General features: G+C 41.3%; 1 protein-coding gene across 1 annotated transcript; it reads left to right on the top strand.

Moving 5' to 3' along the window:
* Positions 1-1,593: 1,593 nt before the first annotated feature.
* On the top strand, positions 1,594-16,525 carry slc17a5 (solute carrier family 17 member 5). Its single transcript, NM_001173835.1, is given in 11 exon segments — positions 1,594-1,775; positions 12,430-12,623; positions 12,799-13,032; positions 13,231-13,318; positions 13,476-13,562; positions 13,852-13,970; positions 14,425-14,586; positions 14,661-14,793; positions 14,993-15,140; positions 15,366-15,456; positions 15,712-16,525. Coding segments are annotated over 11 exon segments (1,479 nt in total). The 5' UTR covers positions 1,594-1,690; the 3' UTR covers positions 15,850-16,525.
* The last annotated feature ends 2,570 nt before the right edge of the window (positions 16,526-19,095 follow it).

Here is a 19,095-nt window from a genome sequence, read left to right as displayed (position 1 = left end):
CAATGATGATTATGAACATGGTCTTTTGCCTGCTAATGTCTGCAATGCAGTGAAGAAAACGATATGACAACAATAACGTCTAATGTAACTGGCCCCTCTAACAGTACAACTGGCCCCAGCTTGGCCCCCCCAGTTGAAATGGTCTAGAACCGCCACTGAGTCCAAAGACCTTACATGTTCTGTTTAAAGGGTGAATTGGCCCTGGAAGCCAAAACAGCCAAATACTCCATCTAAATGTGAATCGATACTCAATTGCGGTACAGTTCTAGAAACATGAATCCCTCTACTTTCATATCACATCAAAATAATTTCACAAATGCAAAATACACACTTACTGTTTTAGCACGTTTGTGGCGTCAGTTTTCCGATTACACACAGGTGTTTAGAGACGCAGAAAGTTAATTAGCACAGGTAGTCCACTCTGTCTTCCATCTCTTTTACGTAAACAAGCGCTGTAACATGGAAATATGGCCCTGTGGGAACCCTAGCCCAATAAAGTTGTGTATCAATTTAACCTTTAGTTTTTTCACAATTATTTCTTGCCGATTTGAAAGATAAGTTCCTTATGCTTCCAAAACTGTACCGCAAGCGATGCATGTTAATGTTCTGAACAAAACTCTCCCCTACAGAAGACACCTTCGTCCAATGACTCTTATGTGTAATGTAATGGAACTGAGAGTCATGATCAAGGTACTAATGGTGGCCCAACTCCCTATTAAGACAATATGTTGGTGCTTCCATTATTTCTTCAGTCATCTGTAATAGAAACACACAAAAAACTGTTTTGATAGAATAATATACCTTGATATTCTGAAACCCAAATGTGGGAGCTTGAAATTATTGTAGTGTTCACATAGGCCTACTGTCGGAGTTATCGGAAGCTCCCAGTGGCGATTTTAGCATGTGAATCTTGGTGGGGCAACAAAAACAAATGTGGGATACATGCCAGCAAAGCCACTACACAACACAACACAACACTAAACAATACATTAATTGCACTATAACGGTGACAAACGGAGCCCACAAACTGTTAGGGCCAACATAAAGTTGTGCAGACCGCACCACCCTCTGGACAGTCTTGCGGTTGTGGGCGGTTGTGAACATTGTAGCAGCACAACATGGTACAAATGTTATTGGAGCCTGTGTAGTGATCTGAGTAGACGTTTGAGTAAGACTGAGTATGTTTTGTGTGTGTGTTTTGTTTGTGATTTATAGGGGCTCCTGAGGGGTGCAGTGGTCTAAGGCACTGCATCTCAGTGCTTGAGGTGTCACTACAGACACCCTCTTTCGAATACAGGCTGTGGTGTCCCAATGGAGTCCCATTGGACGGTGCACAATTGGCCCAGCGTCTTCCGGGTTTGGCCGATGTAGGCCATCATTGTAAATAAGAATTTGTTCTTAACTGACTTCCCTAGTTAAATAAAATATTATGTTTTTCAAGCTTCCCCCTTTTTTTGGAGTTAACGCTGCTTAGTTTTCACTCCACCCAATAGATGGCGGCAATACACCATTGGAGGATATAGTCCGCCGTAAAACCCCACCAAAGAAGAAGAAATGGACCTCACACCGGTTCCTTTCCGAACTTCCGTTCACAGTTCTCGTGATTCAATCGTTCATATAGCTAGCTAGCTCAGTACATTCAATTCTAACTGCAGGTATGGCAACTCAAAACATTGAACTCTGATGTGCAATGGACCGATATATATCGGACACGGAGACCGATGACCAAGAACAACCGTTGTTGCTCAGTCGACAAGATGATAAAGTCGAAAAAGGTGAGTGTCAGCTGAAACACCTGCCTTGTTAGATAGCTAACTAATATTTACAATCGGAGTACTTAAATTGACATAGGCTACAGAAAAAATGTCTAACTTACTAGTTAATTTCGAAACATTCGGATAAATTATCTGCGTAACTAACTAGTTACAGTAGCAAACTAATGCCTCTGCTGCTTGCATACTGCCTCACCCTTTTTTTCTTTGTTTACGAGAATCAGGTGATGGAAAGAAAGCGTACCCTAAACGCGCTTCAGCCCAGCTTGAACCAAACATTTAATCATGTGCTCCGCTGAGAGACTTAAAAATCCAAAAAACATTCCTTACCCCCAGGGCACTTTAAAAAACAAAACGTATTTACACAGGTAATATGAGAACTGTTCATAAAGAATGTTTTGGCTCATATGTATGATTTACTGTAAACCATAGTCTTTAGCAACTTGTTTGACCAGCCCATGCATGTCCATTTGCTATTAGTGACATGTATTATTGAAATGGTGGGGACCATAGTCCAAGGGCCACCAACCAAAAAATGTGTTGTCCCGTGACCCAGAAAACCAGGTATGGGTAACTGCATACGTGGGGTGTGTCTGAAAGTGAGCGTTACAAAATAAGTGGGTGGATCGACATAAGCTAGAATACGGAAACCTAACGTAGCAGGCGTAGAAAGACAGTTCCCACTAGTTACCACAAAGCCATCTATATCGTAAAAATTCATGAAAAATAAAATGTACTTTTTGGTCTTAAGGTTAGCTGTGGGGTTCATTTGAAAATACAATTTTAAGATAAATTGTGGAAATAGGCAGGGTTTAGGACTTTGGCTGTAGTAACTAGTGACGACCTACAAAGATACCTGAGGTGGATTGAAAATACTGTATCCCTGACCCGGCTGTTGCCTATTTAGCTAAACCGGTTAGGAGAATGTGTTAGGCTTAGCTGAAATGCTACAAGGAAGCAGCAAGCAGCCATGCAAAACGGTCTTGCGTGGCAACCAATCTGCCAAAAAATACATGTAATATGTTTCAATAGCATCATATCCCATATGATTATGTGATTCCTCCGGTCCAGTACCTGCTATAATATCTATCTGCAGACTGCGGTTACTACATGCCCTGCCCACGACATGCCACACACAATGTGTGTCACTACAGGCCGGGCACACTGCCATTGAGGCTGCTAGCGCTGTCTCTGGTCCAGCCACCAGGTGGCGGTAATGCACCAATAACGTTGGATGCCAACCGCCAAAAACCCCACGGAAGGAGGAGGAGGCTGCTAGCTCGCTAGGACACCGGTACACATTGTCCTTCGCCCCCGCCTGCCGAGCACTGCTCTCCCGCAGTTCTGTTAACCTCTTACATCTAGACGTTCCGCTAGCGGAACACCTGCTCCAATATCCAATGATGGGCGTGGCGCGAAATACAAACTCCTCGAAAATCCGAAAACTTCAATTTTTCAAACATATGACTATTTTACACCATTTTAAAGACAAGACTCTCCTTTATCTAACCACACTGTCCGATTTCAAAAAGGCTTTACAACGAAAGCAAAACATTAGATTATGTCAGGAGAGTACCCAGCCAGAAATAATCAGACACCCATTTTTCAAGCTAGCATATAATGTCACAAAAAACAAAACCACAGCTAAATGCAGCACTAACCTTTGATGATCTTCATCAGATGACACGCCTAGGACATTATGTTATACAATACATGCATGTTTTGTTCAATCAAGTTCATATTTATATCAAAAACCAGCTTTTTACATTAGCATGTGACGTTCAGAACTAGCATTCCCACCGAACACTTCCGGTGAATTTACTAAATTACTCACGATAAACGTTCACAAAAAACATAACAATTATTTTAAGAATTATAGATACAGAACTCCTTTATGCAATCGCGGTGTCCGATTTTAAAATGGCTTTTTCGGTGAAAGCACATTTTGCAATATTCTGAGTAGATAGCTCGCCATCACGGGCTAGCTAATTTGACACCCACCAAGTTTGGTACTCACCAAACTCCGATTTACTATAAGAAAAATTGGATTACCTTTGCTGTTCTTCGTCAGAATACACTCCCAGGACTTCTACTTCAACAACAAATGTTGGTTTGGTTCCAAATAATCCATAGTTATATCCAAATAGCGGCGTTTTGTTCGTGTGTTCAAGACACTATCCGAAGGGTGACGCGCGGACGCGTATCGTGACAAAAAAATTCTAAATATTCCATTACCGTACTTCGAAGCATGTCAAACGCTGTTTAAAATCAATTTTTCTCGTAAAATAGCGATAATATTCCGACCGGGAGTCGTTTTCGTTCAAAGACTGAAAAAGTAAAATGGACTCTTCACGCGCGCGCACGTCTCATTGTTCTCAGATCGACCACTTACCAAATGCACTACTGTTTTTCAGCCAGTAACTGCAGAGTCATCATTCAACGTTCTGGCGCCTTCTGAGAGCCTATGGGAGCCTTAGAAAGTGTCACGTTACAGCAGAGATCCTTTGTTTTGGATAGAGATGACAAAGAAGGCCAAGAAATGGTCAGACAGGGTACTTCCTGTACAGAATCTTCTCAGGTTTTGGCCTGCCATTTGAGTTCTGTTATACTCACAGACACCATTCAAACAGTTTTAGAAACGTTGGAGTGTTTTCTATTCAAAGCTACTAATTATATGCATATTCTAGTTTCTGGGCAGGAGTAATAACCAGATTAAATCGGGTATGTTTTTTATCCGGCTGTGAAAATACTGCCCCCTATCCATAGCAAGTTAAGGTTACTGCAGTGCAAGTAGCTAGCTAGTGTAGCAAACCCAACTGTTGTGGGGCACTACCCTCGCCGTAATGTTAAAATAACTGCAGGAAAGAAGTGCTCGTCAGGCGGGAGCAAAGGACACTGTTCAATGTCCTAGCTAGCTTGGAGCCTCAATAGCAGTGGGAACAGTATGTAGAAACTGCAGTCCCTAGATAGGGTAGGCCGTCATTGTAAATAAGAATTTGTTCTTTAACTGACTTGACTAGTTAAATAAAGGTAAAATAAAAGTAGATCTAGGGTTAGGCGGTATACTGTATCTGACGATATACCGTTATTGATGCACGGACCGGTTTTTACTTTACCTTCTATAATGGTATTTGAATGTTTTGGTTTGTGATACGCCTGTAACGTCCATTTTTGGAGTTCGCTACTTGAGTCATCTCCGCTCTCTCCATGCTGCTTTCCAGACAGACCTAGCCTTGCCCCCTGTCACTCAAGGAGAGCATTTGTTCCTCATCCAGGCTGCATGGGCAATGCAGCACATGCAACAATGTTGATGACAACGATGCTGTTTTCATTTTGCTTCTTACTATAAATCCACCAGCGTTCTATAATTACACTATTGGTTTGTGTTTCTTACATCTGTAAACAGCTAGTTTGGTCTTTTCTTAGCAAGTTGGGCCGCTAATCGCTAGCTAGCTAATAAATGTACTGAGCGTAATTAGCTATACAGCCTGATAATTCCAGGGATGGTGTAGACCTAAATCAGTACGTTGTCTAAATTAGAGGAATATGCGAAGCAAGAATATGTTAGCTACATGAAGTAGCTAAGAGAGAACATTCAATGTAGCCAAATATTATAGGGTCCCCTAGTAAACACTTATCAACAGTTCCTACCCTGTCACAATAACTCCTCCCAGGCATTTTCATTCGTTGTCATACACTGAATTCAAATTGCCCACTATTATATTCCAACTATAGAATTGGAATAATCATTATATTTCCATGATTCCAACGGTTCATCAAAGTGTTTTGATCTAATCATAGGTCAAATCGCAGTTGCAGCATTTGGTTAAAAATAAGGTCTAGATTGTTTGCCCATATCGTGCAGCCCTACGTGGCAGTGTGGAAATGAGTGCAACAAATACAGAAATTGATGAAAATGCTGACATTGTTTTGGTTGAAGTTGAATTGAACAGTAGAAAAGGCCCATTGAAATCACTTAGAATGTATGTGTTGCCACCCTGGGTTATGCATTGAGAAAATTGTGAACGTTTATTATTCAAAAACATTAAATGCTGTAAAAAAAAAAAAAAAGGGGAAATTTTGGCCATTTTTTTTTTTTTTTTTCAATGTAACCTTTATTTTACTAGGCAAGTCAGTTAAGAACAAACTCTTATTTACAATGACAGCCTAGGAACAGTGGGTTAACTGTCTTATTCAGGGGCAGAATGACAGATTTTTACCTTGTCAGCTCAGGGATTCGATCCAGCAACCTTTCGGTTACTGGCCCAACGCTCTAACCACTAGGCTACCTGCCACCCCAAAAGTTGTAGGCCATATCGCCCAGCTACCTGCCGGCCCAACAAGTTGTAGGCCATATCGCCCAGCCCTAGATAGACCCTACTCGGTACATGCGTTGCTTTCTGCAATTATGAGAAAGTGTGTAACAATTGTAACCAAGAAGTAACAAGGGAGAACTTACCCAAAATGCACTATGATTTCAAAATTGTACCTTTTTGATTTGTAATATTTAATGTGCAACTTTTTTACAAGTTGTAGATCACAAATTCTTAATAAAATGATCTATAAAATGATGTAGACATTTTACGGTTTTGTTTTCTAGGTCACAAAACACTTTTTTTGGTTGGTGGCCCTTGGACTAATAGTGGGACATTCCCCTGTGAGACATTGTTCCTTCAGGGCTCTCTAACTGGTGTCTGTTTTAAACGGTCCTTAATCACTAGTGATGGGGGGGGGGGGGATAGTTATATATCGGGATATTATTTTTGAGGATCGTATCGTATACTCCTTGACTCCACCTCTCCTTTGGCCCAGGAATCGACTTAGGGTGTGTATACATAAGGTTGATTAGCCTACTGGGGATGCGCTTCTCCTGTAGCAAATTGAAGCCAGCAAGCAGGAATCAACACATCCTCAATCTGTTAAAAGGCCATAACGTTTTTCTTCTGGACAGATCAATATTGGTTAAGTATATTGAGTTTTAGAACTACGCAAAATAGCATATGGAAATGAACTCAAGTGCGTTACGGAAATGGATAACTGCCGTCCTGTCAAGTAAGAATTTAGACATAGTCAGCCTGTTAGGCCTATGTAACTGTCTGGAAGTTGCCCCGTAGTTTTTTTGTGTTGTCTTGATGTAATTTGGAGTGGGGAGAGTGGTAGTCGTGGGAGAAGTAAGGCTAATCCAGTGTTTCCCGAACAAGAGTGGGGCCTACAAGCAGTCTACCATGTGAACAGCAGCTGAATATGGGGGACACATCTCAACCAACCACCCTACCTTCTCTGTGTAGTCAGTGCCACGGTTTTAATATTTCTCCACAGTCTCGAGATTTGGATTTTCTTCATGCCAGCAGTTTATTGCTTGTGTCACGGGTTGTAGAACAAGTGTCATTTACAACTGTTGCAGGTTTATTTTAAAACAGGCATTTTTTAAAAACTGTTTTACCAAGCATTTGTTTCCTATGCACTATTTACCAATATTACCATATTCATCTGTCAAATATTTATTCTAGACCTGCTGGCGCCTCAACTGTCAGAAGTAGCCTATAGGCCTAACCATTTAAATGAACGAGGCGCCATCCTCTTCACTCTGAGTTGCATGTCTTGTATTACCTTCAGGTTCCAGGTTTAGATACTCCATGGTAAAGAGTAGACGGACACCATTTCATTCCCACGGACATATCGATTTTTGAATGGTGGTCATGAGAGGAATATTTGTCAGGCTGCATGAAACGAGCTTCTGTTCTGGAAGGAATGCTTTGGGTAAAAAAAGTATGTTATTGTTGAATCATGGCAATCTTCAGTCTCATAAACTGCTCTCAGCCATAGTTAATGGTACTAAAAACAGAGAGATGCTGTAGAACAGTGTGGATCACAAAAGGGGTCCAAGGTCCAGGGCTGGAATTTTGTGATTTTAGGCGCAAGGCCATTTGGCCTTCAAGAGGTTCCCAGTTAACCAAAATAGCCAATTACATTTATTTGACAACCAAAAAACAGTAGCTTATTCTCTTAAGAGCATGTGGTATGCAAATGTACATAAATATTAGCCTACATGTTGAAGTGCAGGGGATAGCCTTTGGCTACATCCTGTCATGTCCAGACCTATGCTGACATGTGGGAGGCGCCTGAAAATGTAGCCAAAGTTTAATGAGACTTTTAATTACATCTACAGTACCAGTCAAACGTTTGGACACACCTACTCATTCAAGGGTTTTTCTTTATTTTTACTATTTTTGACATTGTAGAATAATAGTGAAGACATCAAAACTATGTAATAACACATGGAGTCATGTAGTAACCAAAACTATTTGAGATTCTTGAAATAGCCACCCTTTCTTTGCCTTGGTGACAGCTTTGCACGTGTTTGGCATTCTCTCAACCAGCTTCATGTGCCTTGTTAAAAGTTAATTTGTGGAATTTCTTTCCTTAATGCGTTTGAGCCAATCAGTTGTGATAAGGAAGGGGTGGTATACAGAAGGTAGCTAGCTATATGGCAAAAGACCAAGTCCATATTATGGCAAGAACAGCTCAAATAAGCAAACAGAAGCAACAGTCCATCATTACTTTAAGACATGAAGGTCAATCAATCCTGAAAATTAAGGACTTTGCAAGTGCAATCGCAAAAACCATCAAGTGCTATGATGAAACTGGCTCTCATGAGGACCGCCATAGGAAAGGAAGACCCAGAGTTACCGCTGTATCAGGCCTTCATGGTCAAATTGCTACAAAGAAACCACTACAAACCACTACTAAAGGACATCAATAAGAAAAGACTTGCTTGGGCCAAGAAACACGAGCAATGGAGTCCAAATTTGAAATGTTTGGTTCCAACTGCTGTCTTAGTGAGACGCAGAGTAGGTGAACGGATGATATCCGCATGTGTGGTTCCCACCGTGAAGCATGGAGGTGTGAGGGTGCTTTGCTGATGACACTGTTGGTGATTTATTTAGAATTCAAGGCACACTTAACCTGCATGGCTACCACAGCATTCTGCAGCGATACGCCATCCCATCTGGTTTGTGCTTAGTGGGACTATCATTTGTTTTTCAACAGGACAATGACCCAAAACACACCTCCAGGCTGTGTAAGGGCTATTTGACCAACGAGAGTCATGGAGTGCTGCATCAGATGACCTGGCCTCTACAATCACCCAACCTCAACCCAATTGAGATGGTTTGGGATGAGTTGGACTGCAGAGTGAAGGAAAAGGAGCCAACGAGTGTTCAGCATATGTAGGAACTCCTTCAAGACTGTTGGAAAAGCATTCCTCATGAAGCTGGTTGAGAGAATGCCAAGGGTGTGCAAAGCTGTCAAGGCAAAGTGTGGCTACTTTGAAGAATCTAAAATATGAAATATATTTTGATTTGCTTAACACAAATCTTTGTTTAATACTTTGGTTACCACATCATTCCATATGTGTTATTTCATAGTTTGATCTCTTCACTATTATTCTACAATGTCGAAAATAGTAAAAATAAAGAAAAACCCTTGAATGAGTAGGTGTGTCCAAACTTTTGACTGGTACTGTGTATATATATACAAAGTATGTGGACACCCCTTCAAATGAGTGGATTCGGCTATTTCATCCACACCCGTTGCTGACGGGTGTATAAAATCGAGCACACAGCCATGCAATCTCCATAGACGAACATTGGCATTAGAATGGCCTTACTGTAGAGGTCAGTGACTTTCAACATGGCACCGTCATAGGATGCCACCTTTCCAACAAGTCAGTTTGTCAAATTCACAGAATGGCTCCGCTGAAGCGTGTATTGTGTAAAAATCATCTGTCATCGCTTGCAACACTTACTACGGAGTTCCAAACTGTCTTTGGAAGCAACGTCGGCACAAGAACTGTTCACTGGGAGCTTCATGGGTTTCCATGGCCGAGCAGCCGCCCACATGCCTAAGATCACCATGCGCAATGCCAAGCGCTGCCATTGGACCTTGGAGACATTTTTTTGGATACCAGGAGAACGTTACCTGCCCGACCGCTTAGTGCCAACTGTAAAGTTTGGTGGATGAGGAATAATGGCCTGGGGCTGTTTTTCATGGTTTGGCCTAGGCCTCTTAGTTCCAGTGAAGGGAAATCTTAATGCTACAGTATACAATGACATTCTCGACGATTCTTGGCTTCCAACTTTGTGGCAACAACAGTTTGGGGAAGGCCATTTCCTGTTTCAGCATGATAATGCCCCCGTGCACAAAGCGAGGTCCATACAGAAATGGTTTGTCGAAATCAGTGTGGAAGAACTTGCCTGGCCGGCACAGTCCTGACCTCAATCCCATCAAACACCTTTGGGATGAATTGGAACGCCCACTGCGAGCCAGACCTAATACCCTCACTAATGCTCTTGTGGCTGAATGCTGCGGGGACTTGCTTCCAATGTTCCAACATCTAGTGGAAAGCCTTCCCAGATGAGTGGAGGCTGTTATAGCAGCAAAGGGGGGGGGGGGGGGGCATATTAATGCCCATGATTTGGTATGAGATGTTCAACGAGCAGGTGTCCACATACTTTTGGTTATGTGTGTGCGCTAAACGCCAGTCATGTTTTGCAAATATAATGTAATTACTCATATCTAAAGGCTTGCTTCTGTGACATACTAGAGGCATTGTTCATTCCGATATTGTTCACACATTGTTCACACAGATCACACGATAGGAGAGAAAGGGCAGTGCCTGTTGCGCTTTGCAACATCACCCTCCTTGTAATCTGAGCCGAGGCAGTCAACATTTAGATCAAATTTATCCATAAACGTAATTCCTTTATTTATTTTTTGCATTTTTATGAGGCATGTCTTACCATGTTCCAACCATAGGAATGTTTAGGGGATTCTTTTATAAACCCTTCCTCATTGACACCAGTATTTCTCATGTTCTCAACTTTTGTTGTCCAGCAGCCAAAGACACAATCCTAGTCATATTAACAACCCATGCTTGTTGATGCATCTTTAGAGCTTCCCTCTTTCTACATTTGAAAAGGATATTTTTATCTCATATGAAACCGCTCACATTTGCGGTGTACTTTTGGGAACAGTGTTTTCCCGCTTACTGCATTTGGAACGTTCGCGCTTATAGCCTACTGCTGTGTGCACATAGCTGAATTTTTATAATGTAAAGAAATAACCTAATAGTTTATTACAATTTTAAGCTATATATATATATTGTGGGACCCAATAGATCCCAAATTAATACAAATCTCTGTCATATATATATATATGTGTGTGTGTGTGTATATGTGTGTGTGTATATATACACATATATATATATGTGTGTGTGTGTGTATATATATATATATATGTGTATGTGTATATATACACATAATGTGTGTATGACAGAGATTTGTATTAATTTGTGATCTATTGGGTCCCACAACTCTCCCAGAGGATGTTTGGAATATTTATTTCTCACACAGGACAAGCTGACCAATAGAATAGGTCAACTTTTTGTTTGGGGATAGTAGATTGAAATAGGCTAGTGCTTTTGCTGTTCGTTAGGCCTACTCATCATGTTGGCTGTTGAAAAGTAAATGTGGACAGTTCTTCTAACATCTTCAATATGCGACTCGGAATTCAATAAGGACTCGCGCTGTTGCATTCCTGATGTGTCGGTCTTCACTTGTAGCTTACTTCAGATCTGAAATGCCTGTGAGAAGGACCTGATCACGTGACAGGCATTGGCTAATAAGAATTGAGATATCTAAGAGACCCATGTGAGTGAGAGCTTCTTTGGAGTAGGCTATGCTGATTGGCAGCCGGGAGAAGGGAATTATAATTATTATATTCAGTCCAAGGGCACAACTGCCACTTTTGCCACAAGGCATACATTATTTTTAGAGGGCATTATCCCCCCCCCGGATAATTTTTATGTAGGACTGAAAAGGTCAGTTCTGGTGACTTTTTAAAGGACATTATTAAAAATATATATATTGCAAATAAAATTATGCTGACACTATTTACAATATAATTTCTCCCTCCGGAAATGAGCCCAGTAACATATTTTAGTAAAATTATTATACTTTTTTTAAAAACATATTGCACTGTGCATGGCTTTCTGTGGTTGCCACTACTCTTGCCCAATTAAAAATGTCATCTGTCTCATCACAAATGAAGTCTCTCTCTAAAGTATGTTTTGAGGTAGGGTGGCCTTTTTAACAAAGGCCATTAAAACAAAACAAATATCCCCCACGATTACAAGAATTGTTATGCTTTGAATGCATGTTTCCCTCCCTATGGCACTTGTAACTTGAATGCACCTCAAGGAAATATTTATCTCGCATAAATCAAATTGTATTGATCACATACACACATTTATCAGATGTTATTGCGGGTGTAGCGAAATGCTTGTATTCCTTGCTCCAACAGCAGTGTGCACACAACAACAAGCCGACTAGGTAAATAGATTACCCCATAGTAGAATAGTTTTCTGTTCTTTACTCGTTTTGTTTGTTAATGTGGACTGTTCTAGCATCTTCAAAGTGCGCCTCGACAGAAATATATCTTTCACTGCTGTTGAATATTGTGAAGGACAAAAGATGTAGCTGTTAACATTTAGCATTCTCATAATGTATTATCCTGTGATATTGTACTATGCCTGATCCAATGAATTATAGCACCTCACAACTCTCTCTGTTTCTTTGTGGTCTCCCCTCTCTCCCAGCCCCTGCGTGCTGCTCTTCGAGGTACAGTCTGTCCCTGCTCTCCTGTTATGGTTTCTTTGTGGCCTATGCCCTTAGGGTCAACCTCAGCGTTGCCATGGTGGACATGCTTAACAACACAGACGCCAGCGGCAACACCAGCAAATCAATATGTCCTGCACACTCCAGCCCTGCTCGCCCCATATACAACCACACTGTGAGTAACCATGTAATACTACGACCACTATTACTGCACACATTACACAACCACACTATGACTGACTGTAACACTTAATCACGAAACCACATGATTAGCAACCACATCTGTGTTGACTGTCCCGTTTGCTCTGGCCAGAAAGAAAGCATTATCTGTGTTTTTGTGTGTCTGGCAGGCCAGTGTGTATGACTGGGACTCTGAGACCCAAGGCTGGATCCTGGGCTCCTTCTTCTACGGCTACATCCTGACTCAGATCCCAGGGGGCTACCTGGCACGCAAGTATGGGGCCAAATGGCTACTGGGCCTAGGAATCCTGGGAACTGTGGTTTTCACCCTACTCACCCCCGTGGCTGCCGACCTGGGTGCAGGCTACCTTATCGCTGTCAGAGTGCTGGAGGGTATCGGAGAGGTAGTGTGCGTGTGTGTACACGCAGGATTGCTATAAGCTCTGTCGAGTACTCATGAGAACTCACACTTTAGCATCTTTATGACCTCTATTCACAAAAAAAAAAAAAAACGGGTGTTATTTTGCTCATAATGTTTACCTGATTACTTCTCAGTGTGTACCGAGTCTGTAACCCAGGAATATTTTTGAATTTCTCAACAGGGAGTGACGTTTCCAGCCATGCACGCCATGTGGGCATTTTGGGCCCCGCCAATGGAGAGGAGCCGATTGCTCACCATCGCTTACACTGGTAATGCTCACTCTTATCCCACCCTGCACACACACCCTTTCTTACTCTGGGAACTCACTCATGTTTGCATGTGTGACTTATACCTTTCCTAAATTGAGGTGATATTTGTATTTTTTTTCTCCACAAGGCAGTTTACTAAAAAAACACCTCTCTCCAGGTGCTCAGCTGGGTACAGTGGTCGCCCTTCCCCTGTCTGCTCAGATCTGCTTCTACCTTGACTGGACCTGGGTCTTCTATATCTTTGGTAAGGCTAGCAGAGGGTTTTCCGTAGTGTCAGCTTTGTGCAGAGAGACAGTTTTGTCTGTTTTCATGCTTACACATGCAATGAATACAGACACTGTTTCCTTGTTTATACAATCTTTTTTTACGGAACATGAAGGGGAAAACAGTTAGTGGAAAATTTGAGTGGGGGAAATTTAAGTCTATGACACAAGCAATGCTTGTTTTTTAAAAAAATGTATAGTTGAGTTATTTAGCAGACACTCTTATCCAAAGCAACTTAGTTTGTGCATTATTTGACTGTGTGTGTTTAGGTATTGTGGGAATTGTGTGGTTCATCCTCTGGGCGCTCCTTGTCAGTAACACTCCCAGCACACACCCGCGGATCACAGAACAGGAGCGACTCTACATCACTTCCTCCCTGAATAAGGAGGTACGTTGCAAAGGCAGCTGGGAATTGTAGTGTCTGAACTTTATCTAAGGCCCAATCTCTTGGTCAAATGGCAGACTGGTTGTGTCAGGCTCGTGAGGATTTAGTTCAGAAATGTAGAATACAGTGAAGTTATGTATAGTACATGTGAGAAGAAAATAAAAAGTCATTGTTACAGTGTAAAATGTAACAACATTCAACTGGAGCAACACCTTTTTTTGCAAACCTTTTTACTGCAGTCATAACTTTTTTATTATATTTTACTTCACATTTGTTATACAACACTTGGCAGACATTGACTAGAAACACTCCTTTTTCCCCCCTTTTTAATTTTTTTTTTTAACATCCACAAAGTGCTTTTCTCAGCCACCCTCAAATAAGCCTGTGAGAACAGTAATATTTCACGTGCAAGTCAAGTGGTATTTTAAGATGGCAGTCTTTTTGTTCTCTTGTTCAGCTCACTTTGTCGGGTGACCACATCCCCTGGGGGTCCATCTTGACGTCCATGCCGCTGTGGGCCATAGTAGTGGCTCACTTCTCCTACAACTGGACATTCTACACACTACTCACTTTGCTGCCCACATACATGAGTGATGTCTTGGGCTTCAGCATCAAAGAGGTGAGTTTATACACTTGTTCTGAGTTTATACACACCCACAGACTTGTTATTAACCCAGTGTTTTCCCATATTAGAACGGTGCCCTGTCGGCTCTGCCCTACATTGGCTGTGGGCTGCTGGCCGTGCTGGGAGGCCAGCTGGCTGACTACCTGAGGGAGAACTGCTTCTACCGGACTGTGGTTGTCAGGAAGGCCTTCAGTCTCGTAGGTGAGGAGCAGCATCATCGTAACACACACATGCAGTCATGCTTACACAAGACCCATCTCTGCTCACAATCTGCCAATTCAAACACCCACATGGTCTGTCTTTTAGCTGGTTACCTCTACATTTGGATAAATCACATTTTTGTTGTCAATGTCTTCTATCCACGTAGCCTACGTTTACCATGTTCGGTCTGTGTATGTAGGTATGATTGGGCCGGCAGTGTTCATCGTGGCTGCTGGGTATACAGGCTGTAACTACATCCTGGCAGTAGCCTTCCTTTCCATCTCTTCCTCCCTGGGAGGAATCGTTGCCTCCGGCTTCAACATCAACCATCTCGACATTGCCCCATCGTAAGACTGGTCATCACTATTGATACTGTTACTATGGTAGTGCTTAATTTTAACCTGTTGAGGCTCGGGGGCAGTATTGAGAAATTTTGACTGCCTGATATGCAAGAGAAATTACCAGAAATGTACTTAAATGGCATAGTAAAATGGTAACACAGATATAACCATCAAATTGTCTTGTTGAGAGATGTATAATTGTGTAGTGTGAATGTTCCTTTTCCCTTTTAGTTATGCTGGAATTTTGTTGGGAATCACCAACTCCTTTGCCACAATACCTGGTATGGTGGGACCAGTCATAGCAAGAGCCTTGACCAAAAATGTAAGAATCACATCTGGTTTCATCATATCTTTCAGACAATGAAAGCACCGCGTTACAAAACTCATGATTGTTGGAAGTGTAGGGTGTGTGTTGGGCTCAGGATGTGGGGGAAAAGTTGCCACATATCTAGGATCAGCTTAGCCTTAACTAGTATTTGGGAGAAAAAAGGCAGCACTGACCTTAAACCAGTGTATAGATGGGGGCAACTTCAACCTACTTTATTGGTCTCACAGATGTCTCTGCTTCCTATTGTAGAACACTATAGAGGAGTGGCAGACAGTGTTCTACATCTCTGCTGGGATCAACCTGTTTGGAGCAGTTTTCTACACTGTGTTTGGTCAAGGCGTGGTGCAACCCTGGGCTGTCCACAATCCCCATTCCCATGGCAACTGAGGGGGACAAAGGGTGACCCCCTGTGGACCAAAATGGACTCACATCCACGGGACCGTTTCAACCAAGCTATTCTACACACAACCCTAGTGGGGAAACAGCTTTCTAAAGTAACCTCTAATATTTTAATGTTTTTAGTTTTGGTAAGTGGACCCAATAACGGGTATAAGTGCATTTTTTTAAATCAATTAATATTTTACTCTTTGTAGGCTCTTGTGATTATGATAACCACATGTGGTATTTAACTTTGTTTGCTTGTTTTTAAAAATCCGTTACATTTTAAGTTTTACATGGACTGACATCAGACAAGTAGCATTTCCACTGTCATTTGTTGCTCCTCTGTTAGATGCTCAGGTGACAAAAAAAGCCATATAAATTAAGGTTTTTGTATGTAGCAGAGTTATTGCCAACTGAAAGAGCACAATCACCCAGGATAGAATCCATGTGGGTTTCTTTACTTGTGAGAAATTTGTTTTTTTGGCCTTCCGCTTGTGCCTAAAGTATAGAACTATGATCATCAACCCAGTATATTTCATCTAATCAATACATGTGACAGAATACTCATAAACAGCAGTATTCCCTGTGTAAATTTGTCTATCATCCAAATGTGTCTTTTATTTTTTTTACTGATCAGTTATGTTTACTTGCTGGACCAACTACAATGAAGGAGTTAAAGGGACTTACTTGTCTACTTGATTTATTTTTAATGACGATGTTTCAATGTTTATCAGAAATTCTGCCCGCCAACATTTCAGAGGATGGAGAGCTGCTTTACACGCTACTTACAATGTTAATCATGGCATACTGCCAATTTGGTTGCTTTATGTGAGGGTGATATTTATTGCACAGGCTTTGTTTCCCCCACCTAAAGGAACAGTACTTATGTTTGAGACCTCAAATGGTCCGGTTCTCAAATTGCCATTTCATCGTGATGTTAGTTACATACCGTCTCTGTATAAGCTTTGTACACAAGGCAGCGTTTAGACGTTCTGATCTATTTTCCAATCACATCAGATCTTTTCCCATCTGATCTATCAAAAAATCAGAATCGGGCTGCCTGTTCTTGCTCACAACAATGTAACTGGAAATCAAAAGGGCATGCCCATACTCCAAATATTTACTTATGCTGGCCTATGGCATCCCTTGGGAAACCCAACTACCAAACCATTTGGGCTCCTGAAAAACTGATCTCAATATAAATAACTTTTGGAAAGCTAATTTTGAGCTAGCCATGAAAAAAGAACCCTTTAACTGGAAAATATTATTGAAAACAAATCGAGTCAGCCGACAGGTACATATTTTATAAACCTAAATTGAAATGGATAATGTACCTGTAAACCCATCAACAAAAAATACAACCGTGGTAATAAATTGGACTGTCTAAACGCAGCCACAGTAATCACATTTAATTTAAATGTGGATATTGGCATATTTGATGCCTGATCTTTAAGCGAGGTCAAATGAGGAACCGCACATTTCAGTCAATGACCGATGTAAGTCTAATAAAACATTTAAAGGAAATTGTATTGAATATGCATGGGCGTCTTGACTCATTTAGGCTGTAATTACACTGACAAGTTAATTTGGGGTAATTCTAAAGCCAACCAGGGTATGGCTGTAAAGTCCAATCATGTGCCTGCTATGCAAAACATGGATAATCGTCTTATACAGTGCCTTCAGAAAGTATTCACACCCCTTGACTTTTTCCACATTGTGTTACAGCCTGAATTTAAAATTGATTTAAATTAATAAATAAAAGCAGACATCGAGTTACCCTTTGAGCATGGTGAAGTTATTAATTACACTTTGGATGGTGTGTCAATACACCCAGTCACAACAAATGCGTCCTTCCTAACTCCATTTCCGGAGAGGAAGGAAACCGCTCAGGGATTTCACCATGAGGCCAATGTTGACTTTAAAACAGAGTTTAATGGCTGTGATAGGAGAAAACTGAGGATAGATCAACAACATTGTAGTTACTCCACAATACTAACCTAAATGACAGTGAATAGGAGAAAGCCTGTAGAAAATATAAATATTCTAAAACATGCATCCGGTTTTCAACAAGACACTAAAGTAATACTACCAAAATGTGGCACTTTTTGTCCTGAATACAAACATTACTGAGTACCACTCCATATTTTCAAGCATAGTGGTGCTTGTAATCGTAAGGACTAGGGAGTTTTTCAGGATTTAAAAAAAGAAACCGAATGGAGGTAAGCACAGGCAAAATCCTAGAAGAAAACATGGTTCTCTGCTTTCCACCAGACACTGGGAGACTAATCTTTCAGCAGGACAATAACCTAAAACACAAGCCCAAATCTACACTGGAGTTGTTTACCAAGAAGACAGTGAATGTTCCTGAGTGACCGAGTTACAGTTATGACTTAAATCTACATGTCTGTTGTCTAGCAATGATCAACAACCAATTTGACAGCTTGAAAAATGGGGAAATGTTGCACAATCCAGGTGTAGAAAGCCTTGTTCACACTGCAGGCCTTAAAGCTCAAATCAGTTTTGTTTTTGGAATACTGACTGTCTAGACAAGTTACAAGTGACCAAATCGGATATGTGTGTGTTCAGACAGCAGTCATTTGCTGACATGGCTATGCTAGTTGTCATAGTAACAACGGGTGTGTGAGCAGTGTTGTAGGCTGATTGGTGTTGGTGCTCGTGCTTCCCATCACTCAGACGTTATATAGCAAGCTAAGGTGACGATGCCTGCCACGGACATTTCCCAGTTGCTTTGAATGTTCAAAATCATAGTGTAAGAACACTTAAAGCCTCAAAGGATAAGATGATCCCACTTTCAAATCTAAACTCTGCAAAAAAAAGAAACGTCCCTTTTTCAGGACCCTGGTCTTTCAAAGATAATTCGTAAAAATGCCAATAACTTCACAGAGCTTCATTGTAAAGGGTTTAAACACTGTTTCCCATGCTTGTTCAATGAACCATAAATAATTAATGAACATGCACCTGTGGAACAGTCATTAAGACACTAACAGCTTACAGACGGTAGGCAATTAAGGTCACAGTTATGAAAACTTAGGACACCAAAGAGGTCTTTCTACTGACTCTGAAAAACACCAAAAGAAAGATGCCCACACTCTGAAAAACACCAAAAGAAAGATGCCCAGGGTCCCTGCTCATCTGTGTGAACGTGCCTTAGGCATGCTGCAAATAGGTATGAGGACTGCAAATGTGGCCAGGGCAATAAATTGCAATGTCCGTACTGTGAGACACCTAAGA

Source organism: Salmo salar, chromosome ssa18 (assembly GCF_905237065.1).
Source record: "Salmo salar chromosome ssa18, Ssal_v3.1, whole genome shotgun sequence".
Lineage (NCBI taxonomy): Eukaryota > Metazoa > Chordata > Actinopteri > Salmoniformes > Salmonidae > Salmo > Salmo salar.
Note: the sequence above shows the minus strand (reverse complement) of the source record. Positions and strands in the feature narration are given on the sequence as shown.